Below are 27284 nucleotides of genomic sequence, written 5' to 3'. Positions count from 1 at the left end.
ACCAACCATTCACCTCAAATACATTTAACTGGATAATATTGTTAGACCTGAAATAGACCTGAAATTAAAATTAGACATATAATACAGTTATTCGAATTTAGCCCTAATTCTCTTGTCTAACAGACCATAATTAAAATATACCACCAGTGAAAATCCCCCACCATATTGAAATAATTATGTTCAATATTTTAAATTCAGTACATATCTCTATGATATGGAAGGTTGTTCCCAGCTAATGCCGGGTACCAACCCGTTCCGTACAGATAACCCATATAACCTACTGGTTTAATAATCACCCTCCCTTTTTGTTTTGTTTACCAGTTAACCAGCCCGTACAACCGCCGGGCATTGGAGACAGTGCTTTGTAGTACTGCCTCCAGGGATGTGTTTCGAACCCTAGCCACCTCGGCTGCCACCTCTCCGAGGTAACTCGGGCCGCTAGGACCTTGGCCCCTCAGCCCCTCAGTCCGACATGAGGGGCATTTGTCTCCAATAGAAGACGATCGACGGGGATAAGCGCCACTGCCTGGCGTTGTTCCCCGTCCATTGCAAACACCTTCCCGGAGACCCCAAAATAGGCCTCCGGGAACAACCTACAGGCATCCTCAACTGCTTGGCACCCCCCGTCGAAAGAGGTTAAGTGAATTTTTTGGGTTGGGGGGCACCTCTCCTGGAGGAGAAGGATACCAGCCGCGAGAGGGCCACGACTCCAATTCCCCCCCCACAAAACTCTTCTTAGTGGCCATCTTCTCCACCCATCCCCTATCCGCGTCTTGGACCGTGTTTGCAAACCGGGGATGAATCCCTACTACCACTTTCCAGGCCGGGTAACATTCCACCGTAGGTGGAAAGTGACCCGGCTCGATCTACACTGACACCCCCCCTTATCACATCAATAACGGGGCAGGGAATACGGTGTGGATAGTGGTGCCGTACCACTTTCTCCAAACTGGGATCTGTGCCCAGTTTCATTACCCGGCCACAAGACTTTGGATGAAAATGTGCATCCACCCCTTGGAGCTGATCCCTCCCCTTGAATACTGGCCCAGGAGAAGCCGCCCAGCTTTCACCGGGCTCTGCCCCAACTGAGACCACCCTAGTGTCCCCTTCCGCCGACGGAGACTTCCCGCTCCCCGTTATTACCAACCTTCCTGGGGCATCATCGTGAGGAATCTCTGCCCCCGCCGGGATACACTTATTCCGAGGAATATCTAACCCTTGAGCCGACCATCCCAAAAACCAACGGCGGTCCTCCAGGGACAACAACGCTCTCCAGTGTATGAGCGCAGCCATGCTCAACACTGGATGTAGAGTAAACTGCTGAGATGGCTCGTTTAGAAAACGGGCCATCTGTTGTAGTGCGGGAACATCCACCTCTGACGGGCCCACCATACTCGGGATCAATGGTCCCAGTCTACTGGCCAACTGACGCGGAGTACCCGACGGTCCGCAGACCCTCCTTGCCAGGTCTCTCACTGCCGCCCACCGAATGGTAGCCAGGTTTGGGATACGTGGATTTGCTGCCCCCAAGATTCCAGGGATGTGTACTGACAGGGCATGCGCCCGTAATTTACGGGTGCATGTCCCACAGACTGGGACTGGACATTGGAGTCCCGAGACTTCTCCCCCCCCCCCCCCCCCCCCCCCCCCCCCCCCCGTCCTTTACCCGTGTCTGACCCCTTCCTCTTTTCCCCAAGGCTAACCGGTCCGGACGTACGCCCAGCATCCTTGGGCGAAACCGACTCGGTCGATTCCGGTGAGGTGGGTCAGGGGGAACACAGACCTAACTGAGATCTGGGCGAGCCCAACCCCGGCGGAGGCTGGGGTAAGGCCACCCCCTGTGGAAACCTGGACTGACTCGGCCCGGACTGGACATGAGAAACCCGAATGTAGGCAACTTTCCCCTTTCCCATGCCCCCAAGATTCCCCGTCCTCTCCCCCGAGGTAAGAATCCTGGAGGGGGAGAGCCCTCCTTTAAGTCTATCAGCCTGTGAAAACAGAAAGGGGGGATATCGGGCAGGGAATCCTCCAATTGGAGTGACGACCCCGCCGCCGCCGGTGGAGACACACTTACCTCCCCCAGGTCCCCTTCCCAAGGCGACACACCCATCTCGACGGACTCCTCATGAGATGGCGGGCCCACCTCGGCTGGCTCCTCATGAGGTCATGGGCCCACCTCGGCTGGCTCCTCTTGGGGTGGTAGCCCCACCTCGGCTGGCTCCTCTTGAGGTGATGGGCCCACCTCGGCTGGCTCCTCTTAAGGGCCCACCTCGGCTGGCTCCTCTTGAGGTGATGGGCCCACCTCGGCTGGCTCCTCTTGAGGTGGTGGGCCCACCTCGGCTGGCTCCTCTTGAGGTGATGGGTCCACCTCGGCTGGCTCGTCTTGAGGTGGTGGCTCCACCTCTGCTGGTGCTTCTGGAGGTGGTAGGTCCACCTCGGCTGGTGCTTCTTCGTCAGGCAGGGGGGGGGGGGAGCGTCACTCCCCCACCTACCCACAACTGTTTGATCCTCGTGATTCATTTTCTATGAGAAAGAAAAGAACAGTTCAAAAGGACCTAAATAATACTAACCCGAACAAGCCAACTTACCGTAATGAATAGTTAAAGTGTCCTCTGTCGGGAACCTATCTGTGCACCTCATCTCCCCACACCAGCAAGTACAACACCATTGAACCAATAAACAGAAAATCAGCAAATACATACTTTAATTAGCAAATCATGCAATATAACCTAAAAAAAACAATTTACATACTCACCAACCAGTCCATTTGGTATATAATGACAATACTTAATTTAGAAAAATCAACCATAATTAATAAAAAGTAAGAAATAACAATAGAGATAATTAAGCACCATATCAACGAGCATACCAACCACAACAATCAAGCACAGTAAAGCGTGGTTAAGCAGTGCATAGAGACAACAACCAAGGAGAAAGGAACTACAGAAGAGGGGCGACTATAAGTGAAAGTGCAACTAGTCCTAAGAAGCACAACATGGAACACACCGTACTCACCACCCCTCTGACGGTACTCACTGCGGTGAGACTGCTCCACAGACGGGACAAATGTATCTACCCTCCTCCGGGGTTACCTCCACACACACACTATGATACCATTCTTTACACCTGTCGCACTGTATCATGAATTCACCTGTGTAAGGCCCCAGACAAAAACAATAAGTTTGTTGGCTCTTTGTTTTTCGCCTAGTTTGTCTACCCTGTTCTGTTGTTTCCTTCTTCTGGCCCAGTAACTCCCCTTTTGCCCGATCTAACCATGGTGGTACCCACCGATCATTACACAATTTTAATCGGTCATGGTTGATCACTGACACTCCTTTACAGAGTTGTACTTTGTACAAATAAGGGGAAATGGGGAAATGCATTCCCATATCAGTCCAGGACCTTTCCATGGTGGGCTAAGTTTTTTGTTTTCCCCTTTAAGAACAGCCGTGTCCAACACATACACATAGTCCCCTTTGGAATACTTGTGTTCTGCTGTTCTCAGGTCATAGTCCCTTTTCATTCTTTTCTGGGACTCACCCAACTTATCCCTAGCCAGTTCATGTGCACCCCTGCTGGATTCTTCAAGCTGGGCCACATACTCATCAACATGTGCCGGCTGCTTCCCTACAGGGGGCCTGAACATGAGATCTGCAGGTTGATTGACCTCTCTACCCAGCATAAGGTGATTAGGTGTGTAACCTGTGTGGCGGTTTACCGCAGAACGTAAAGCCCCTGCCAACTGAGCCAGGTTATCATCCCACCGGGTTTGAGATTTGTCAATATAGGATCGAACAGCATCCATGAGTGTACGGTTGTACCGTTCGACCTGTCCGTTAGCAGATGGACGATAGGGTGTAGTTCGGCTTTATGAATATAGAGCAATTTACACACTTCTTGAAATAGCTCCGATTCAAAATTTCTTCCCTGATCAGTGAATATCTCAAAAGGGTAGCCAAACACATCCTGGTACTCAACCAGTAAAGCGGCCCGGTTTTCCGCTTGCTCAGAGTTCAACTCTTTACAGGAGTTGTCGTACATGTTTTTCAAAAATTCCGGTACCACCTGTTTTTCACCCTGAGATTCTTTCAGCCTTTTTACCGTAGCAGATGGCGGCAATTTGTGATTTACCACCGGTGCTGCTTCCATAGCATGCCCCACAATCTGCTGTGCCTGGAGTGTTACTGGTCTATCACCCAAATTCACCAAACACACACTATCTTTGTTGCCTGCTGCCTGGAACGTATATGGCATCATTGCTAATGTTGATACACACTCCGTGCTCGGCTCAACCACAAATGTGGGCATACTTCGGCTCACACTACAGGGAAAATGTTTCGCTGAATTTGGCGGTAGCACCACCTTTTCTAGCACCTTAACCTTCGCCACCACTGGCGACTGACCAATCAATCCAAAAACCATAGAGATGGATTTACCCCCAACCGTCAAAGTGCCTGCCCGTAAATCCAACTTTGCATTACAAGCCCTCAAAAAGTCTAAACCCAACAACATATCATCCTCGATTGGGGCTACATACATTTTGGACTGAAAATTGGTATCTCCCAGTGTCAAGGTCATAGGACCTACAACAATCCCTTCCATTTTCATTTCTCGGCCTGCGGTATTCAAAGATACAGCCCGAATAACCTTAGGCTTAGTCACCATGCTATCATAGATTCGGTCAGCAATGATATTCACTTCAGCCCCAGTATCTACTGTGGCATTTACAGAACACCCATTTACAATGACAGGTACAGAGAACATAGGCCCAGCGCTTACAGGTTTAAGTCTGATGACTGGTGTTGCCTCCCCTTTCTCTGTCCCTACCGCCTCCACTGTTATCTGCTCTTCCATTGGACAGCTCTCTGGAGGTACGATTACCTTCCTTTCTTCTACTACCAGTTTCTTATCCGGAACATCACCCACCCCTGGGCTGTCCCTAACATCGTCATCTACACCCCCAGAATGTGCCGTCACCCCCTCGACCACCACTGTCGAAACTGACCCCTCTTTTTGAGCCGCCATTCCCGTCGCCCCAACTGCCACATCCATGGTTCCTGCAGCCACCCCCTTTTCAGGTGCTACCGCCACTACGTCCACAGTCTCTACGACTACATCCTTCCCCAGGTTACCCCCTATCTCGGCTACTCTCCAAGGTCACCCCATTTTCGACAGTCCGATCTACATGTGACTCTTTCGATGCTAGCCCTTCCTGTTCAGCCACCCCACCCGTTGCCCCCACTGTCACGCCCGCATTTTCTACAGCCACCCCCTTTCCAGGTGCTCCCCCTGCGACGTCGACAGGCTTTGCAACCACCTCCTCCGAGGTCATACTCGTCTCCTGGTCACACCATGTAACTTTATCCTGGCTACTTTCTCCCAAGGCTACATCGATTTTCATGTTTTGACACATATCCCCTCCCCCAGGGGTCTGGTCTTCGGGCATGATGATGATACAATTATCACTCTGTAAAGTTGGCTTCTGGATGGACGCCGAATTCTGACGTGTACATATCTCTACCCCCCCCCCCCCCAACTTACAGATTTCTTCCCTACAGAACTGCCAGCCACCCCCTTGGTGCCGACAGCCCTGCACCCGGTACCCAACGGTACCATACCTGCTAGAGGCCGTCTACCACTACTCTCTTGGACTGGGTTAAGGCCTACTGACCCAGCCCTTTCCCATTTAACGACTTAGTTCCTTTCCACTGTGGACACTCCCTTCGAAAGTGTCCTACCTCATTGCAAAGATAACATCTAGGAGGCACCCTTTCCCTTCCCTGTGGTGAAGGAGACCCCTCCCTTCTACCCACTGAAGGTGGCCTATCCCTAGGTTGGAACTGCCCCCTGTTGTTGTTACCAAAATGCGACCTGTCCCCCCCCCCCCCGGGCTACTCGCTCTCCGCCCCTTTAACTCTGCCATTTCCGTCATCAGATGTTCCACCATTTTTTCTAGTCTCTCCATAGCAGAGTGGGGGGCGTTAGGCGTTTCCCACCCAAGGCTACCAGTGTTTCTACTAACACTCATTTGAGCGACCCGCTGTCCACCGATTGACAGTTCATCCACCCGACTAGACAAAAAATCCAATCTATCTCTTAAACTGTCTCCCACCGGATTAAGCTCCCTATTGATTGTACTCCTATCACTGTGTCCCCATCCGTCTATGCGGGACACACGAGCCTCTAACGGTGTACTACTCGGTACTCTACCAGTATTTCGAGCATTCAGCGCCGCATTGGTGCACTGCCACCGTAACAACGTATCCATAGCATCGTCAAGAGTCCGGGGATTTGCATTGCACAAATGATGTGCCGGCGCTACATCTTCACAGCCCTGACACAATCTGGTCGTTACCTGAGAAGACATAAAGTCGTCGGGCAGACCCTGAAACGCTCTATTTGCTAGAACTACCACCCGGTCCGCCCAATCTCTGATATCCTCCCCTGGTTTTTGTTTAGCCGTGAAAAACTCCATCTGAGCCGAACTCGACATATCATACGACCCAAATCGTTTCGCCAGCTCATGCATAATCTCTGTATACCGGAGGTTTTGGGGGGCCAATATAAGGGCATAATATTCACTAGCCTTACCCTGTAATGAAAAACAAAGTTCCTTTTTACACCGCTGTGGGGGCCAGTTCGCACACTCGGCCATGTATTGAAATTTGGTTTCAAAAGCCTTCCAACTACTTTTGCCATCATATTCCACTTTCTTGTTGAAATGAAATAACCTTTCCTCCGGCGCCCCCCCCCCCCCCCCCTTTACTGGGAACCTCCCCTCCGGATGAAAATTAAATCCATCCCTGTCTACATCACCCCCTCCTTGGCGATATGGGACACGACCCTGATACATCGACCTCCCCTGTGGGTGAACGGTAGAACCACCCCTTTGGGGGTTAAATCCTTCCTCACAAGAAATGGGACTACTCCTGTGCCAAGTACCCCCCTCTGGGTATGACAGTGGACCACTCATGTGTGGGTAACCACCCTCCGATGACGGACCGAAATCGCCCCCGTTTGGGTTATCCCCCTCTGGGCGTGAAATGGTACCAACCCTGTTCGGGTAACTACCCTCCGGGTAAGAATCACGACTACCCCTGGCCGGTTTACCCCCCTCTGGGCATGGGTAAGTACCACCCCCTTTCGGGCAACTCCCCTCTGGATAGGAAGCAACGTCACCCCTGGGTGGATGACCCCCCCCCCCCCCTCTGGGTTGAAAACCAAACTGCCCCTATGGGCATTTGTCCCCTCCCCCGAATGAATACCAAGACCACCCGTCAACGGTGTCCCCCCTTCTACGGTACCGGACCCCGTACTGACTGAACGGTGATACCTAGAATTTATGTCTACGTACCCAGAACTAGGAGGTGTCAGAATAGAAATGTGGCCTACTTCGTGCGGGCTAACCTGCAAATCCGGGGATTGACTTTCCCCCATAGCCCCATCATTGTCACGAAATGACATACCGGGAACTGTTCCCAGAAAAACATAATAAATAAACGCAAAGTATTTCGAACTTTCAAAAAATACTTTATTTCTCTGCACTGAAGCCGAACCGTAAATTTGAAATCCTCCCCCACACAAACAAAATTATTACGTCATTTAGTCAGAAAAACTTCAAGAATGCAATATCCTATAAAAATATCAATAAAAACACTGTGAAAAAATTCAATATGGCGGCCAATTAAAAAATTTCCTTTTTCCTGAAAACAATTAAACCCAAAGACAAAAGACAATTAATTAAAAAAAAATTGTAATTATTTGATTAGCAGATGCGTACAAATGTTCGCAGCGCCATTGTCGTGATTTTACCGAGTATTTAGATTATAATTAAAGGTTACTTACGATTTATCTGATTATCTGGATTAGTATGCTTCTGGCCTCTATATCGGTTTCAGTCGCAAGCGTGGGGGCTTCGCCTTCCAGAATCGTCTGCTGCGTTTTGTGCCCATGTGACGCTCCTCGTGCAATGGGTGGGTCCCTTTTCCCCGCCAATCCCTACATGGTAAGGCACCAGTAGATTATTTGTCTCCAGGGGTGTCAGGCGGCGGACCAGTTCCAACTTTGACATCCGGTCGTCGACTGGTCGCGAGTCACCACAATATCATTTCTCGTCGGCTTGAGATGATCACACTCCACCTAAATGTGGCGCACAGTCAGCGTACACTGACAATGTTCACACTGAGGAGGAGCATCCTTCTTTAAAATAAATGAATGTGTCAAATATGTATGGCCGATGCGGGCACGGCACAAGACTACTTCATCCTTCCTGCACCGCCTGTAAGATGACTGCCACTCTCCTAGGACTGGATTGACAGAATGAAACTTGTTCGCAACCGCACCGTCCCAATCATCTTGCCAAGTCGAAAAAATATATTGGTTAATATGAAATTTATAATCACTGTAGAGGACACCAACATGGGCACGGGGCAAGTTCAAAGCAGACTTGGCAGCAACATCTGCCTTTTGGTTACCCTTAATGCCAACATGGCTGGGTACCCAACAAAATATAACATCTTTATTGGCAATTGATAAAAAGACACACTTTCGTATAACCATCCCAACTAAGGGATGCTCCAATTTCATGTATTGTAGAGCTTGGAGACACGAAAGTGAGTCTGTAAAAATAATATACTTGGATGCACATGAATCCTTAATCTGTTCCAGAGCTTTAATGATTGCCCAAATTTCAGCATTAAAGATTGATGCTGAATCGGGCAATCTCATGGAAGTTATTGCGTTTGATGGAAAAACTGTAGCACAAGCCACAGAATTCCCATCCCGTGATCCGTCTGTGTAAACAGGAATGTAATCACAGTACCTCTCTTGGATTTCCATGAAATGTTGTTTATAAATAACTGCATCTATACGATCTTTTTTTAGATGCACAAGATCGAATACAATTTTTGGTGGTTTGATACACCAAGGTGGCAAAACAAAATATGAAGACGTTTCCAAAATGTCTGTTAAATCAATGTTGGAAACTGATAAAAACTGCTTAATGCGAAGACCAAATGTTCGAATCGCATTCGGTTTCGCATCAAATAACTTCATATATTTATTATCAAACACCGCATTATGCGCAGGATGTTTTGGCATTGCTTTAATCTTTGTAGCATACTGCAGAGAAAGCTTTGCACGTCTAGCACCCAAACTAGGTTCGTGTGCATCGACGTACAAACTCTCCACAGGAGATGTTTTGAAAGCACCAAGACAAAGCCTAAGTCCCTGGTTGTGTATAGGATCTAGCATTTGCAAGTAAGACTTACGTGCTGACCAATATTCAATGCACCCATAATAAAGTTTACACCGAACTAAAGATCTATAAAGTCGGAGCATAACCTTTCGATCTGCTCCCCATTCAGTCTTGCCAATAACTTTTAAGATATTGAGGGCCTTTAAGCCCTTCTTTTTCACATACTGTAAAGGAGGAACAAAACATAGCCTCCTGTCACAAATAACCCCCAGAAATTTGGTCTCCTCCACAACTGGAAGCGGAGTTTTGTCCAGAAACAGCTGAGGATCTAAATGGTGACCTCTTTTCTGGCAGATATGCATACAGACTGTTTTTGACTGAGAATCGAAATCCATTGTCAGTTGCCCATTGTTGAAGTTTATTCAAACAAAGCTGCAACTGACGTTCAATGATACTCATACTGGACGACCTGTAGCAAATCTGAAAATCGTCGACATATAACGAACTATCAACACCAGGTTTTAAACACTGGGTGATGCTGTTAATTTTCACGGAAAATAAAGTTACTGACAGGATGCTACCTTGAGGCACACCCATCTCTTGGGAGTGAGAATCGGATAACGTAGATCCCACTCATACCTTGAAAGACCTATTCTGTAAGAAATTTGAGATAAAGTCAGGCATACGGCCTCTTAAGCCCATGCCATGGAGGTCTTTCAAAATCCCATACTTCCATGTGGTATCATAAGCTTTCTCGAGGTCAAAAAGACCGATACCAAATGCTGGTTATGGATAAAAGCATCCCTAGAAAACGTTTCCAATCTAACAAGATGATCAACCATGCTACGTCTAGTCCTGAACCCACATTGCATGTTAGTAAGCAATTTGTGGGACTCAAGATACCAGACAAGTCTACGGTTGATCATTCTTTCCATGGTTTTACAAATGCAACTTGTCAAAGCAATAGGGCTATAACTGGTAGGATTTGTTGGATCCTTACCAGGCTTAGGAATAACAATGGCTTTTCTCCAGTCAGAAGGAAAGTCACCAGAAATCCAGGGGCCGTATGCATGAGGAGCGGATAAAACTAAACGCGGATAGCGGCTAAACGCGGATTGCTAATCGCGTTTAAATTTATTCGCTTTTTGGTATGCATAAACGTAAATGACGTCGCGAATAGCTATCCGGCGGCGTTATTTTTAGATTGGGGGAACTCCTCGCCGTGCATGGCATTCTGGAACCGAACGTTGCGCTTACAATGTACTTTTGTAAACAAAAAGAACAGTGTTTCGTTTAATATTTATAAATAAATAAAATATATAAATAATGTATAAATGTATGAAATAAAATAAAAATAAATTAAATTAAAAAATAATAGGCCTAATGCAAAAATAATAATGAAAATAAATAAAATTAAATACATAGTTATAAGAAGAAAAAAAAATATAGCAATCCAGTTATTAACAGTCATTAAAAGTGCAGTATATATTTAGGAAGGGGTGCAAATTAAAAACAAATACTAATAAAATAGAGGCAAATAGTCTTGCCAAATAAATAAATAAATAAATAAATAATGGGGGACCAAGATATAACACCCAGCATAATAATAAAATATAGAAATGCAGATTGAGAGGGAGATAACTGGAAAATAGGTCGAACACCAACCATAAGCGATTGGGGGTGGGGGGAGGAAATCTTCAAATTCGGGTAAAAACGAATAAACATTCGGGCAAAACGTTTCTCTATGTATTTCTATCATTCTACTGACAATATTGTTTTTAACGTAACCCATGTGAAAGGAAGGAAGGAACTGTTTTATTAACGACGCACTCAAGACATTTTATTTACGGTTATATGGCGTCGGACATACGGGGAAGGACCACAAAGATATTGAGGGAGGAAACCCACTGTCGCCACTTCACGGGCTACTCTTTTCGATTAGCAGCAAAGGTTCTTTTATATGTACCATTCCATACAGAGGATAGCACATAATACAGCCTTTGATATACCAGTCGTGGAGCGAGAAATAGCCCAATGGGTCTACTGACAGGGATTGACCCCAAACCGACCGCGCGAGCACTTTACCACTGGGTTACGTCCGAGAGAGAGAGAGAGAGAGAGAGAGAGAGAGAGAGAGAGAGAGAGAGAGAGAGAGAGAGAGAGACCCAGTCCTAGAGAGGGTGATAGGGAGGGAGGGGAGGGAGGGGAGGGAGAGAGAAATAAAGAAATATGCTACAGGTAAATCCTTTACTCAACCTGGGCCCATATGCATGACGACCGTATAAATATAAACGTGTTTAACTCTCTAAACGCGTATAGTTATTTGCGTGTAACTTTACCTGCATTTTAGTATGCACAAGTCATGACTATGGTCGCCGGTAGCTAACCGCGTATAAAATTGGAAAATTGGAAATGTCGGAGTTCGATGATTATGTCGATGTCATCTGTAAGGGTTTTATGTGTTGCCTCTCGATTAAAAAAAAGGTGAAATAATTGGTGGCCTTCTAAATTATATCAAATATTTATTCAGAACCATGTGTAACTCGGGGTGGGGTGGAACGGGGTGGGGTGGGGTGATACGATGGTTTGGCCATTTTAAGGGGGTACTCTACACAGCTAAACAGGTTAGATATTATATGATTTTACATATTATAATCATGCTATTCATAGTCAGTACGTACCTTTTCCACCATTAAGTAGTTACATTGTACCCACTCATACCGCTCACTCCATATTAAACAGTTTAGTCTAACCCACATTTTTACAAATGTTTGGATAAAATTAATGATGTATAAACGTGTTTTTTTTTTTTTAAATGAATGAATGAATGAATGTTTAACGACACCCCAGCACGAAAAATACATCGGCTATTGGGTGTCAAACTATGGTAATGCAAATAAATAAAGTGATGATCAACATCGATATAAAAATTCAAGACTTAAACAAAAATAGTGTAAAGAATTTGCAAAAACACAAATATCACAGAATTTTATGGATACTGAATTTTACTCAAAACTTTCAATTTTGTGCTGTATTGGCCATTCTCAAAGAGAATGTTACACCCCTGCACCACGGTGAGGTTACAGCACACGCAGGGGCTTGTTTTTTTAATTAAATAATAGCTTACATAAGTTTAAAATTAATTCATTACTAGGCCTATATTGTAACAAAATGTACAAACAATACCTTACGATACATAGCTTTTTCTTTCATTGTCTCAATACTCTCGGAACACTCATGCGGTATCCATGCACGTGCAATGAGGGGATGAGGGATGGGCTTAAATGTAACTGTCGTCCCTTACTAGTAGTACCATTCAGTGCTTGTATGCTGTTCAATAATGGAAAATCAAGCCAAGAGACATAGGAAAGCGAATTTTACAGACACTGAAATAAGAGTGCTATTAGAAGAAATAAGTGTTGATCATAAAACATTGTTTATGGCCAACAACCAAACTGTCACAAACAGGTTAAAGGGGGATATTTGGAAAAGAATAACTGCAAAAATCAGTGCATGCGGCGTGGCAGAACGTACACCACAAGAGGCGAAAGAAAAATGGAGATCGTTGAAAGGGGCCGTCCTAAACAAGCAGAAAAGACAGACGAAAACGGGAGGTGGACCACCAGATAAACCAGTGCCATACGAGGACATCATCGTGACCATAATTGGAGAAAATTCAAACCTCTACACTGGAATAGAAGGTAACCCTAGTTTAATTTACATTATTTTCTTGTATTGTGCAAGAAAACAAAAACAACTATTTTCTAACACATTTAAAAAGTAAAACCAAACTCACATTAATATTTTATTTTTAACAAAACACCATTTCATTTTATAATTTCTTTTAAATTTTATGGCAATGAATTTTATTCAATCAATACGTAATAATGATTATTACAAAAATAAATAATATTAGGTATAATTTATTTCTTTTCAGTGCAAGGAACAGACACTTATGAAAACCCACAAACACAAGCAGTCGAGTGCAAGAATAACACTGAAAATACGTGTGTGGTTTCCTCGGAACCCACGCCACATTGCTCAAAGGAATACCCTGAGGATTTGACATCCGTCCAAACTATCTCTGGTCCAACACCTTCATCTCTCACTTTAACACCGCTTTTAAATGTAGACACAACACTATGTCAGGACGATGATAATATAGCAGTTGCTATTGTAAATGAAAGTAAAACATTTGAAGCAAAACAATCAGCTTCACCGTCACTTGACAAAATATTAATAACGAAATCAAAGGCCCAAAATAGAAAAATAAAAATAAAGTCCTTGGTGGAGAAAGGGCTAGATGATCATGAGAATGATCTCTTTGAGGAATATCTCAAAAGTGAGATAGAAAAAAACAAGGCCATGACAATTTTTTTCAATAACAAAAACAAAAAGATTTTGTTAGAAATTAAAAAACTTGAAAAAATTGAAAAGGAAGACGAGTTACATAATTAAATTTTGTAATGAAAACTGCAATAAATTCATTTAATAATAGGGATATTTGTATGAATACCCTGAATGAACTAGTTTTGTAGTTCCTTATTACACCTACATTATTAATGAACAACATGCTATGAACAAGTATGGTTTTTACGTTTTACTTAGGCAAAGTTATTGTTTACGTTTATTTTGTAATTGTAATACGTAATAAAGAAAGCAAATATTTATGTTGTTTCGTGGTCACTTTATTAAGCACAAGGAAGCAAAGTAATATTCAATTAATAATGTAATGTTTATTTAACACGATGGACTTTCAGTGAAAATAATTGTTGATTAATCTCTCTCTGGCAGTTTTTCCAGCAGCAAGCCTGGCACGTTCTATCATTGGGTTGTTTACAGGTAGGACTTCCTCCATGTGGGCATCTGAAGCTTGTTCATAGTCAGGTTCATCGTCACTGTCACTGTCTGTGTCTGGGACATCTAAGTTGAGCCTTCTGGCACGGTTACTTAGCATAACACATACTGCAATAACTTTACATGCCTTGGCAGGAGTCAAACGAAGTCTGCGAAGACAGTGCCATCTCCTCTTCAAAACTCCTATGGCCCGTTCGATAGCTGTACGTGTTGAACTATGACTGAAGTTGTAGTTTCTCTCTTGACGTGTAGTGGGATTAGAAATCGGAGTTAACAACCAGTCACGCAACATATAGCGACTGTCTCCTAAAATGATTCCTCTCATAGGCTGCCTTTTGTTCTCAAAATCTTCGAATAAAGATGACTCTCGTAGTATTCTTGAATCATGTACACTTCCAGGCCATTTTGCAATACAGTTGATGAATATGAGGTCTGCGTCACACATCAGCTTTAAAACAAATATTAACTGTTTATGCATTTGAAATAATTTACAAATGCATACAAAAGATATTTCAATCATAAATCAACATAAACACTTTATAATCCAGCCAGCACATTACCATATACTTATCAACATATACCCACCCATGCACCTTACCGAAAGCTAATCCTTAAATACCTACCTACATACATACATACATACATACCTATATACACATGCACATACCTACCGACCTACACACATACCTACATACATACATATTCATGAAATATATATTTATAATACATAAATCATCTTACCTGAACATTGATGGAATGGTAGCCTTTCCTGTTAACAAATTCATGTTCATTCTGCGTAGGAGCTTGTATTTGAACTTGAGTCTCATCGATGCATCCAACCACATTTGGAAATCCACTCATGTCATAAAATTTAGTTTTTATGGCATCTTGTTTTTTTCCATTGGGTAATCGAACATGGTTTGGTACCTGACGTAGCAAGACGTCGGTGACTCTTGTCACAGTTCGGCTTACGGTTGACTGGTCAACTCCTATAAGCTCCCCACAAACGTCTTGGAAACTGCCACTGGCAAAGTATCTAAGTGTAATTAGCACTTGCAGAAGAGGGGTCAATGAACCCATCCGTTAGATAATAGAATATCGACGCTGATGTCATCTGTGATTGCTAGAATTTCCTGTCTTCTAAATCTAAACTTGGCAAATATGACATCATCGTCAAAAACATCAAACGGATGAGTTCGGTCCCTAAATATTCTGTTTCTCCTCAGTAATCGGCGTTCTCGATAACGCTGAAGAATGACAGCAGCCATGTTGTTTTCTGACTTATACGCGGTTAAGATACTTAAACGCACAAAAAATTGTGTGTAACTTTATCCGCGTTTAAGACCTCCGGTTAGTCCTAACCGTGCTTCATGCATAGGAAATTTCAGTTTTTATACGCTGGTTAGAAATTAAACGCGGTTGAAATAGTTATACGGTCGTCATGCATACGGCCCCTGATTACCTGCACTTGACGACGATAAGACCGGCCTCGGTGGTGTCGTGGTAGGCCATCGGTCTACAGGCTGGTAGGTACTGGGTTCGGATCCCAGTCGAGGCATGGGATTTTTAATCCAGATACCGACTCCAAACCCTGAATGAGTGCTCCGCAAGGCTCAATGGGTAGGTGTAAACCACTTGCACCGACCAGTGATCCATAACTGGTTCAACAAAGGCCATGGTTTGTGCTATCTTGCCTGTGGGAAGCGCAAATAAAAAATCCCTTGCTGCTAATCGGAAGAGTAGCCCATGTAGTGGCGACAGCGGGTTTCCTCTCAAAATCTGTGTGGTCCTTAACCATATGTCTGACGCCATATAACCATAAATAAAATATGTTGAGTGCGTCGTTAAATAAAACATTTCTTTCTTTGACGACGATAATGTACTTTTTGTCGGAATTTATACAAATAAAGAACTGGGGGTTTTTCATGTGGATTATGAGCCCCACACCTACCCACACCCTCAACCCTACCACCATCCCTTATTTCTTTCAATCGGTACATATTGTCAAACAGGGCATACACTGTAATACACAACAAACAACAATTCAAAGTAATATTTATAATTTATTTCATCTTACAAATTGCAAAGAGTGAAGCAAGTATAGTGTAGAAGTAAATAAACCAAGTGTAGATAACTTAAGATAAACCCATCTTAAATTGTTAATTAAATTGGATGACATGTCAGAGGGAACATATAATTAAATAGTTACCGTAAAATGGGGTAATAAGGGTACGATTTTGACACTTTTCTTATAAATTATCCATACATCTAACTTATGTGGGAGGAAGTCCTATGCCATTTTGTGACTACTTGGTCAGACTTCTCAATGGGTCATGCCATGTTCCAAAATCTAAACTCCAAGTATTTTATTTTATTTTTCTAATGACTGTCCCTTATTACCCCATGGATGGGGTTATAAGGGATTGCCATTGGTTTTAGTTGATGTTCCTATTATAACTTCAATAGGGGTTATAAGGAACAAAGAGCATATTTAAAAAAATAAATTTAATAATGTTTTACAACAAAACAATAGAAAACAAGTAAATCAGAGCTCTAAATAAACCTGAGTAAGCCCGGCGGGGTCCTCCACCTCAGTGTGAGCATTGTCAGTGTACACTGACGGTGCACCATATTTTGGTGGAGTGTAATCATCTGATCCAGACTAGAAACGATATATTCCAAGCAAGGGATGTGGTGGAATCCTTTAGATTCCACCCTGAACTTGTACTAAAGTTTTTAAATGAAACTGGATTTTATTCCAAATTTATATTTACTTTTGTGTAATATTTGATTTGTAACATGAATTTTACCTTTATAACAAATGTGATATGTATTATTTTGTACAGCTCTTTACACTGTCTTTGACTTAACATTTCAAATTTCATGTACCACTACACAGCTCTATACACTGTTTTTAACCTAACCTTTTATTTTTACCATTGTATGACACCCAATAGCCGATGTATTATTTGTGCTGGGGTGTCGTTAAACATCCATTCAATTCAATTCCAATTCCTTTTGGCACAAAATGAACTAATCACAGAAAAATTAAAATAATTTGTTCTCCAGATCTTGGATGGTTTAAAATACAACAGAAAATGTTTTAACAATAGTTTTTGTCATCTAAACAATTGTAACACATGTCAACAGATTCTTTCTTTTGGGCAAAATGAAGCTTCAATTCCTTCACTTCCATAACACCCCTTTTCAATTCGTTCGGTTTTTCGATCTTTTGTTTCAAGACCTCCATTGGATAGAATAAAATGCCAGTTGTTTTGGGCCACTTCCAATTCCCACCACTCTTCTCCATTGCTTTTATTGAGCATCTGTTATCCTTCGTCAATGTTATTACACCTGGATATATCTCATTATCGTCAGTGAGCAAGACATAGTCGCCTTCTTGTACATTCAAACTCAAAGTCCACTATTAACAGTATTCACAGCCTTTAATATGTCTTCTTTTGAATGTTTTTTTACAAAGTTTTGCACCCAACTTTGGTTTATAGGTGTGCAGCATACTGTCTCTTATTACCCCAGGTTGAAGCACTTTTTACCTGAAATTAAAAATGATTTTTTTTTTATCACAATAAATACTCATATCCTTGTGATATTCTATATAATTGTATCTTATATGTTTCACTACTTCTAGCAATGGTGATTTCTTGTATGCTTCTTTTGGCTAATCCTGGACAGATAAAGTTTTGACCAACATAAATTTTTTATGAAATTCGCACATTTTTTCAATCTACTCTCTCCCAACATACAAGCAATAATGAATAAACAACTTACCTTGTATTCTTCAACAACACATTAGTCTTCAATAAAAAAATGTTGCTTTGCTTCTGTTTCAAAACAAAATGAAAATATGCAATGAAAGTTTTTTTCGGAAAAATGTCCCTTATTACCAGGCAGTCCCTTATTACCCCATTTTACGGTACTCAATATTGTACATGAACAAAATTATTACTTAAAATTATTTTTTATTCTTTATCAGATTTTAAAACAATTTCATGTATTTTTCATAATTATTTTGTTAATTTGTCGTTATTTTATTGATTGTTTTGCAGTGTACTTCTCAATTATAATCATCTAACTGTAACGTTATTTTCCTGTTGCGTATTGATTTGATTTTAAAATTCAAAATAAAGATGTATGAAAAATGTAAAATATGAATATCATTTTGTGTTAACAGAGCATGTAAATCAGAAAGTTCACATTTACTTATTACTTTGTCATCTACAGCTGTCTTTAAGAGTAAATGTATATTAGTACACAACAGCTCTGCTATCAACATCATGAACCACTTGGGTTGAAATCTCTTTCATACCGAAGTTATCATCTTGTAACAAAACAAAACCTGGATCACTGTCATTGTATTTCTCTGAATCAGATGGAGGCTTTTAGCACAGTTATGCAGCATTACACAAACCGTAATAACTTTATGAATCTTAGAATGTTCCAAAAGGCACACATTCAACTTGCTTGAACTTTGGTCTAGCTGTGTATCTTCACTTCAGATGTACTTGGGTTCACAACCAGAGTGTACAGCAACTTATGTGCCATGTACCTGGAACAAAATGTTACAAATATGACATTTATGATAATAAGATATCTGGGTAATAACAGGTGGTTGTTGTTGTTTGTTTGTTTTTTTTGTTTGTTTGTTTGTTTGTTTTTTTGTGTGGGTTTTTTTTGTGTTTTTTTTTTGGGGGGGGGGGGTGTTTTTAAGAAAAAGAACAAATCATCTGCTTCATTAAGGTAAAAAAAGAAAGAAAAGAATTTGACAGCATGTCACAATATGTGTTTATAGAGCACAATGATAGAACTTGTTATGTAGCTACATAGTTTTACTTTTATCAAATATATGCTTTAATAATGGTGAAAAATTGTTTCTTGTGTTTAGTGGTTAATTTATCTTACCAACGCCATATTTTATGCTTTAAAATAATTACTTCAGCTAATTCTGTCTGTCTGTCTGTCTGTCTGTCTGTCTGTCTGTCTGTCTGTCTGTCTGTCTGTCTGTCTGTCTGTCTGTCTGTCTGTCTGTCTGTCTGTCTGTCTGTCTGTCTGTCTGTCTGTCTGTCTGTCTGTCTGTCTGTCTGTCTGTCTGTCTGTCTGTCTGTCTGTCTGTCTGTCTGTCTGTCTGTCTGTCTGTCTGTCTGTCTGTCTGTCTGTCTGTCTGTCTGTCTGTCTGTCTGTCTGTCTGTCTGTCTGTCTGTCTGTCTGTCTGTCTGTCTGTCTGTCTGTCTGTCTGTCTGTCTGTCTGTCTGTCTGTCTGTCTGTCTGTCTGTCTCTCTCTCTCTCTCTCTCTCTCTCTCTCTCTCTCTCTCTCTCTCTCTCTCTCTCTCTCTCTCTCTCTCTCTCTCTCTCTCTCTCTCTCTCTCTCTCTCTCTCTCTCTCTCTCTCTCTCTCTCTCTCTCTCTCTCTCTCTCTCTCTCTCTCTCTCTCTCTCTCTCTCTCTCTCTCTCTCTCTCTCTCTCTCTCTCTCTGTCTAGCATGATCTGGACCTGGGGGTGGGGTGGTGGTTTCGAATATGAACCAAGTGGACCTTTTTCTATCTGGTGTTTGCACCACCCGAAACTCCATATTTATAAACCTGTATGTTTTAGTACTGAAAGCGGACCATTTGTTTGGGGGGGGGGGGGGGGGGGGGGGGGGGGTCGTCCGAAGTGTTGCAAACTTGTACTTTTGTAGATTTTTGACAGCGATGTTAACACGCCCAACCGACTGGACACTTCGATGTTTCCTGATATTTCATCTGTGATCTTCAGAATATCTTGTTGTTCAAATTTAAATTCTTCATGTTTTTCCACATTATAAAACGTGTCAAATTGCTTTGTTCGATCAAGAAATAACCAGTTTTGTCGACATATTTGCCTGTTTCTGCGCGGCCATTTTCCTTTCAGACTTATCCGGCGGATAGGCCTTTATACGGAGAAAATGTAGCGAATAGCGTTATTCGCGTTTAGGCTATTCGGGGAGCTCTATCCTGCCGTCATGCATACCAAATTTCCCACTTATCCGGCGGATAGGCACTATTCCCGGGTAGTGGACTTATCCGCCCCTCATGCATACGGCCCCAGATTTTGTTAAAGATATTTAATAGAACCATTAAGGATGATTCAGGTAAGTGTTTGAAGAGTTGATAATGTATTTCATCTGGTCCTACTGAAGTATCATGGGCTCTACGTAAAGTGTCCTGCACCTCCTCCAAAAAGAAGTGCCTGTTGTATACTTCTGCATTTTGAGATGAAAAGTTAATAGGTTGCTTTTCAGCTTTATTTCTGACAGATGTAAAAGCATCTGTACTGAAAGAAGAAGAAGAGTTATGAGAGAAATTGTCTGCCAATGCATTGGCAATGTCACGATGAGACATCACATCCGTGTCGTTGACAGACAAATGGCGAACTGTATCATTGGATTCTTTTCCCTTGATTTTATGTATCCTATTCCAGACAGATTTCACAGATGTTTGAGAAGTCAACTTGGAGACATAATTTCTCCAAGATGATTTCTTACTCTGTCTGATAGTTTTACGAGCCTTTGCCCGAGCAATGCGATAACTATTCAGGTTATCCCCGGTAGGTTCGCGTTTGAACCTCTCGAGGGTCCTGTTTCGCATCTTTGCATGTCTCATTGAACCATGGTTTATTGAAATGCTTCGGTACTGCCGAAGTCTTATGAATAGTTTCCTCTGCAATATCTTTCAAGATGGAGGTGAACAAAGACATGGGATCATCGGCACCAGTCATGGCAGTTTGTTGCACTCGAGTGCTGCATAGATGCCGAAATTGATCCCAGTTTGCCCCTGTCAACTTCTATCTCTGAACCCTTTCAAGTGATGGAGGTCCATCATTCTCCAAAATAACTGGAAAGTGGTCACTACCACAAGGGTCTGGACAAACTTTCCAGGAGAAATCAAGACAAAGTGATGGACTACAAAGGGTTAAATTAATGGATGAGAAAGAACCACTTGCAGGATGAAAGTATGTATGACTTTTATCATTAAGTAATATAAAGTCATTTTTGAGAATTAAGTCTTCTAATTGTTTACCTGTAGTATTTATGTCATCTCATCCCTACAAAGTGTGGTGAGCATTAAAATCTCCCATGATAATAAAGAGAGTAGGGAGTTGATCAAGAAGATCTTGAAAGTCCCTAGTGTTAAAATTGTAATTGTTTCGAGGGGGTAAATAAACTGAACAGAGAGTAATAGTTTTATGAGCCGTGACCTTTTACAGCCACAGCTTGTAAAGTTGACTTCAGTAAGACTTCACTCTGGGGAATGTTTTCATTTATAATAATGGAAACTCCCCCAGATGCTTTATTTTCAGTTTCTTGACATTTATGGTAGAGGTTAAATCCTCTGATGTTAATACTGTCAGTATTCTTCAGGAAGGTTTCCTGAAGACACACTGCAAGAGGATTATAGTTTTGAATTAGAAGACTTAATTCATCAAAATTTGGCCTAAGCCCACGACAGTTCCACTGGATAACTTTATTTTCCATCGGGAGGAAGTATGGGCTTTATCTTTGGCTTTGCTGGTGGTCTTTGTGATCGGGAATGATCTAGGGATGAAATCATCATCACCGATATCAGCAAAAGTTTGATAAATATTGCTGATCGGGACCGAACGTAGTTCGATCTTTTTCAACCTACCAGACAGTACTTCTGTAGCTTTCTTAGGAGATTTGTTTGCGTCACTGCCTGTCTTAGGGAGACTAGTGCTCGACCTATATGGGGGATTCTTAGAATCCATTGACACTTGGATTTCAATTTGTTTGTGCTGGAGAGTAAATTTTTCTTTTTGTGCTGCCTTCTCCACCTGTTTTTGTGCCTTCTCAATGTCAGACAGTTTTTTGTACTTGGCTTCGTCACAGTGCCAGGTGAGGTCTGTGTTGACCGCAACACTTTTAGTGGCGATTTTGGCAGCAGCTGCAGCTGCATAGGACTTCTCAGCCACTGTCGGTGTTGCTGTCTCCACCAACCTCCTGGCATCCGTGAAGGACAGTTTATTTTGTACCTTTACCTGCTGAACTCTTTTTTCCAGATTCCACCGCGGACACTCTCGCGAGTATGCGCAGTGGTTGCCCTTGCAGTTGAGACAAAGTATATCGTTCTTACTTGTCTTGCTGTCATGGTCAAACAGACCACAACGAGCACATGTAAGTTTTCCACGACATGTGTTCTGACCATGGCCAAACCTCTGGCAGAGATGCCAACCATTCCGGATTTTGCGGAATTATCCCGAATTTTAGGTTGAAATTACGCATTACGAATCGAGACAAAAAAATTCCGGAAAAAAACCCCGAAATTGGTATTGAAACTTTTGTGGGAACATTTTACACATACACCGGCAGAAAATGGATCTTTACACGGGGGGTTTAGTAAACAGTTACACCGGTGGAAAAATGGCGTCTTGTTCAAAAAAGCCTCGTGTTTTACAGAAGTATAAACACGAGTACACTGAACTGTTTCCTGTTTTGAAACAGTCCAAAGTGAATGAATATCATATTTTCTGCGAGATTTGTAACACAGACTTTAATGTGTCCCATGGTGGTCGAGATGATTGCCGACGTCACGTAAATTGAAAAAAAACATGTCGAATTTGCAAAAATCAAATCGTCAAACAAAACGGTGATACCATTTTTTAAGCAGTCATCTGACTTTCCGGTGATTCGAGCAGAATGTTATTTTGCTAGTTTTCTTATTGAACACAATGTTCCACTGGCCTGTACCGATCACGTTGGACCGTTATTCAGAAAAATGTTTCCAGATTCAGCCATTGCTAGTAAATACGGTTGTGCCAGAACGAAAACTGCAAACATTATTCAAACCCTGGCTAGTGATTCGACATCAAGAATTGTTACACAAATGATAAGTGGACCATACTCCCTAGCTACTGATGGAAGCAATGATGCAGATTCTCAGTTGTATCCTATTGTTGTTAGATACTTTGACGATAGTCTTGGCCATGTTGTGACGGTTTTGTTATCAGTACCATCTTGCACTGATGGGTGTACAGGTGAAAACATTTTTCATTTGGTTGACAATGAACTTTCTAAAAGAAGTATTCCGTGGGCAAACTGTGTAGCTTTTGGGTCAGATAATGCAAGTGTCATGACCGGCAGACACAAAGGTGTTATTGCTTTCATTCGTGAAAAGCAACCACATGTATTTTTACAAGGATGTCCCTGTCACCTGGTACATTTGGCTGCTGAAAAGGCATCTAAAGAATTGCCTGTGTCTGTTGACGACTTTCTTATTGATATATTCTACTATTTGGACAAGAGTGCCAAACGTTTGCAAGATCTGAAAGAATGTCAGTCCTTGTGTGACACTCCAGCCCACAAAATCTTGAAGCATGCTACTACTAGGTGGCTTTCCTTGGGAAAGTGTGTTGGACGTTTACTTGAGCAGTGGAGTGCACTTGAAAAATTTGTGAAAAGGCAATTTGAGAAACACCTGAAAAGGAGTTCTAAAATGAGTGGCAGTGCCACACGCAGTAATGTTCCATGTTCTAGGAGTTCTGTTGCAAAGCAGAAGTGTGGAATTAGTCAGTCTAATGACAGTTCAAAATGCAAGCAAAGCAGTGTGTCATCTGGCAAAAACAATAGTGTGTCAGTCCAGTCTAAAGATAGTTCTAGTAGTGGCAAGCAAAGCAGTGTCTCAGTACAGTCTAAAGGTAGTTCTAGCAGTGCCAAGCAAAGCAGTGGGTCAGTACAGTCTGAAGATAGTTCTAGTAGTGGCAAGCAAAGCAGTGTGTCAGTACAGTCTGAAGATAGTTCTAGCAGTGCCAAGCAAAGCAGTCTCTCAGTACAGTCTAAAGGTAGTTCTAGCAGTGCCAAGCAAAGCAGTGTGTCAGTACAGTCTGAAGATAGTTCTAGTAGTGGCAAGCAAAGCAGTGTGTCAGTACAGTCTGAAGATAGTTCTAGTAGTGGCAAGCAAAGCAGTGGGTCGGTCCAGTCTAAAGGTAGTTCTAGTAGTGGCAAGCAAAGCAGTGTGTCAGTACAGTCTAAAGATAGTTCTAGTAGTGGCAAGCAAAGCAGTGTGTCAGTACAGTCTGAAGATAGTTCTAGTAGTGCCAAGCAAAGCAGTGTGTCAGTACAGTCTGAAGATAGTTCTAGTAGTGGCAAGCAAAGCAGTGGGTCGGTCCAGTCTAAAGGTAGTTCTAGTAGTGGCAAGCAAAGCAGTGTGTCAGTACAGTCTAAAGATAGTTCTAGCAGTGGCAAGCAAAGCAGTGGGTCGGTCCAGTCTAAAGGTAGTTCTAGTAGTGGCAAGCAAAGCAGTGTGTCAGTACAGTCTGAAGATAGTTCTAGTAGTGGCAAGCAAAGCAGTGTGTCAGTACAGTCTAAAGATAGTTCTAGCAGTGGCAAGCAAAGCAGTGGGTCGGTCCAGTCTAAAGGTAGTTCTAGTAGTGGCAAGCAAAGCAGTGTGTCAGTACAGTCTGAAGATAGTTCTAGTAGTGGCAAGCAAAGCAGTGGGTCGGTCCAGTCTAAAGGTAGTTCTAGTAGTGCCAAGCAAAGCAGTGTGTCAGTACAGTCTGAAGATAGTTCTAGTAGTGGCAAGCAAAGCAGTGGGTCGGTCCAGTCTAAAGGTAGTTCTAGTAGTGGCAAGCAAAGCAGTGTGTCAGTACAGTCTGAAGATAGTTCTAGTAGTGGCAAGCAAAGCAGTGGGTTGGTCCAGTCTAAAGGTAGTTCTAGTAGTGCCAAGCAAAGCAGTGTGTCAGTACAGTCTGAAGATAGTTCTAGTAGTGGCAAGCAAAGCAGTGTGTCAGTACAGTCTGAAGATAGTTCTAGTAGTGGCAAGCAAAGCAGTGGGTCGGTCCAGTCTAAAGGTAGTTCTAGTAGTGGCAAGCAAAGCAGTGTGTCAGTACAGTCTAAAGATAGTTCTAGTAGTGGCAAGCAAAGCAGTGTATCAGTACAGTCTAAAGATAGTTCTAGTAGTGGCAAGCAAAGCAGTGTGTCAGTACAGTCTAAAGATAGTTCTAGTAGTAGCAAGCTCAGCAGTCTGTCTGGCAAATCCAAAAGTGAATCACAATTTAGATTGAGTAATATATCAAGGCTGGAAAGGTTACACATCTTTTTCAGTGACCCTCTGACAAAACTCTACTGTTTTTTTATGAATGATGCCATCCCCATTTTTGACAAGATTAATATCTTGCTTCAAAGGAATGAACCATGTATCCACATTTTAAGAAGAGAACAGTTGTCATTACTGACTGACATTTATGTTAGGTTTGTGACACCAAATGCTGTTGCTTCCTGCAAGGATGTACTTCATTTAGAGCATAATGACAAGAGAAACCAAAGAGACAATTCAGAAGTGTTTATTGGACGAGAGGCTAGACAATATTTGCGCACGTTGGAAGAAGCAGATGCAGTTAGCAAAGGAGAGATTGATATATTCTTCGAGTCTGTCAGAAGATTTTATTCGGCAGCATGTACTTACATAGTCAGCAAATGTCCACTTGACAGTGAGCTTCTGCTGTGTGCTGAAGTTGCTGATGTTAGTCTCAGGAAAACTGAGCAGTTTTCCTCAGTTGAGTATTTTGTCAACAAGTTCCCCAGTTTACTTGGTGGCAGAAAAATGGATGATTTAGAAATGGAGTTTTTACACTACCAAGTGGACACATTCTCCACTGAGGTTACTCACAATAATGTCACTGACAGTTTAGAGAGAATTGATACCATTTGGAATAACATAGGACATCTGACAAGTGCTGGTGGTAATCCTAAATACGGTTTACTGACAAATGTTATGAAACAAATTTTGGTTATTCCACATAGTAATGCTGACAGTGAGAGAATTTTTAGCACAGTTAGAAAAAACAGAACTGAGTTCCGACCAAACTTGTCTGATGAGCAGTTGTCAGCTTTGCTAGTACAGAAGTTCAGCATGCTTGCTGCAGATGTTCTTTGCCACGAATTAAGTTTTACTGATGATTTGCTGAAGAAGGCCAAGTCAGCAACATATCAGTCATTGAAGAGGTAAAGCCGCCATAACCAGCAGTCATGCCAGAAACATGTTTATTTCACTGTAAATAAAGGTACTATACTTTAAAAAAATGTTCAGTTGTCATCTCAGGATTTAGTTCACATGTAGTGATAAAGAATGTAAAGATTCCTGAAAATACTATCATATTCCTGAAAATGGCTTTTAAGATTCCTGAAAACCGTTTCGACATGTTGGCATCTCTGCTCTGGCATTTGAAGCAACGCAAGGGGTTTGGAATAAAGGGCTCAACAGGAATATTAAGGTAACCGGCTTTGACAGATTGAGGAAGGGTAGGGACGTTAAAGGTGAGGATACAAGTATTCGTCGGTAACAAGTCATTGTTTCGACAAACCTTTATCCTCTTCACAGCAGTAACTCCTTGTGTACGCAAATTTTGGCATATTTCTTCCTTGCTAACCTCACCGTGGTGCAGGGGTGTAACATTCTCTTTGAGAATGGCCAATACAGCATAAAATTTAAGTTTTGAGTAATATACAGTATCCGTAAAATTCTGTGATATTTGTGTTTTTGCACAGTTCTTTACACTGTTTTTGAATTTTTATATTGATGTTGATCATCACTTTATTTATTTGACACCCAACAGTGTATTTTTCGTGCTGGGGTGTCGTTAAACATTCATTCATTCATTCCTTTATTCTCCTGACCACAGTAACACCCTGAGAACTTAAATGTTCGCAGATTTCTTCTTCAGTAACACCTTCCAAATCTCTGCATCTGATCACTCCCTTTGACGAGTTGAGGGAGGTACGCGGAGTTACCTTAATCGGCACGTTAGAAAAAACTGTTGACTTGAGGAGGCAAGTTGAATGTTTGTCGGTTGAACATTCAACCAACAGCCCATTTTTGATTTTTTTTAACGGATTTTGGCTCACCAGCCAAGCCAACGATTGCCTTTTGAATTGCAAAAGGAGATAGTTTATTCAAGGTCCCATCATCAGTGGAGCTGATGACGAGAAACCTTGGCCAATGTTGTGAAGAAATCACTTTGGATTTCTTCACATTTGTTTTTGATTTCATGGACTCCTCGTCCGAAAACAAGAACTCCAAAACTTCGGTGTGGACCCCTTTGAGAGTCCCATACTTGATATACTTGGGCAATAAACAAACAATAAATCACCCAATTGACCCTAGCCACCGCTTCAAGAGCAACACATACAAACGGTAAAGCAAACAATGTTTGTTCTTGACTGTATAAACAAAACAGAGGTTGTT

The 27284-nt window shown here is 42.3% G+C and overlaps 4 protein-coding genes across 4 annotated transcripts; all 4 read left to right on the top strand.

Moving 5' to 3' along the window:
* The first annotated feature begins 1911 nt into the window (after window positions 1-1911).
* LOC121382773 (WW domain-binding protein 11-like) lies at window positions 1912-2529 on the top strand. The gene has a single exon (XM_041512400.1). It carries the CDS (start codon window positions 1912-1914, stop codon window positions 2527-2529), a length of 618 nt encoding a protein of 205 aa, XP_041368334.1.
* Window positions 2530-12466: 9937 nt separating this feature from the next.
* On the top strand, window positions 12467-13864 carry LOC121368284. Its single transcript, XM_041492948.1, has 2 exons — window positions 12467-12897; window positions 13134-13864. Exons 1-2 carry the CDS (start codon window positions 12537-12539, stop codon window positions 13652-13654), a joined length of 882 nt encoding a protein of 293 aa, XP_041348882.1. The 5' UTR covers window positions 12467-12536; the 3' UTR covers window positions 13655-13864.
* A 9064-nt stretch (window positions 13865-22928) lies between these two features.
* LOC121382695 (uncharacterized transmembrane protein DDB_G0289901-like) lies at window positions 22929-25155 on the top strand. Its single transcript, XM_041512275.1, has 2 exons — window positions 22929-24891; window positions 25145-25155. Exons 1-2 carry the CDS (start codon window positions 22929-22931, stop codon window positions 25153-25155), a joined length of 1974 nt encoding a protein of 657 aa, XP_041368209.1.
* Window positions 24818-26248, top strand: LOC121368275. Its single transcript, XM_041492936.1, has 2 exons — window positions 24818-24939; window positions 25036-26248. Exon 2 carries the CDS (start codon window positions 25176-25178, stop codon window positions 26046-26048), a length of 873 nt encoding a protein of 290 aa, XP_041348870.1. The 5' UTR covers window positions 24818-24939; window positions 25036-25175; the 3' UTR covers window positions 26049-26248.
* The last annotated feature ends 1036 nt before the right edge of the window (window positions 26249-27284 follow it).

Source organism: Gigantopelta aegis, chromosome 1 (genome assembly GCF_016097555.1).
Source record: "Gigantopelta aegis isolate Gae_Host chromosome 1, Gae_host_genome, whole genome shotgun sequence".
NCBI lineage: Eukaryota > Metazoa > Mollusca > Gastropoda > Neomphalida > Peltospiridae > Gigantopelta > Gigantopelta aegis.
This window is presented reverse-complemented; position numbering and strand designations above follow the sequence as displayed.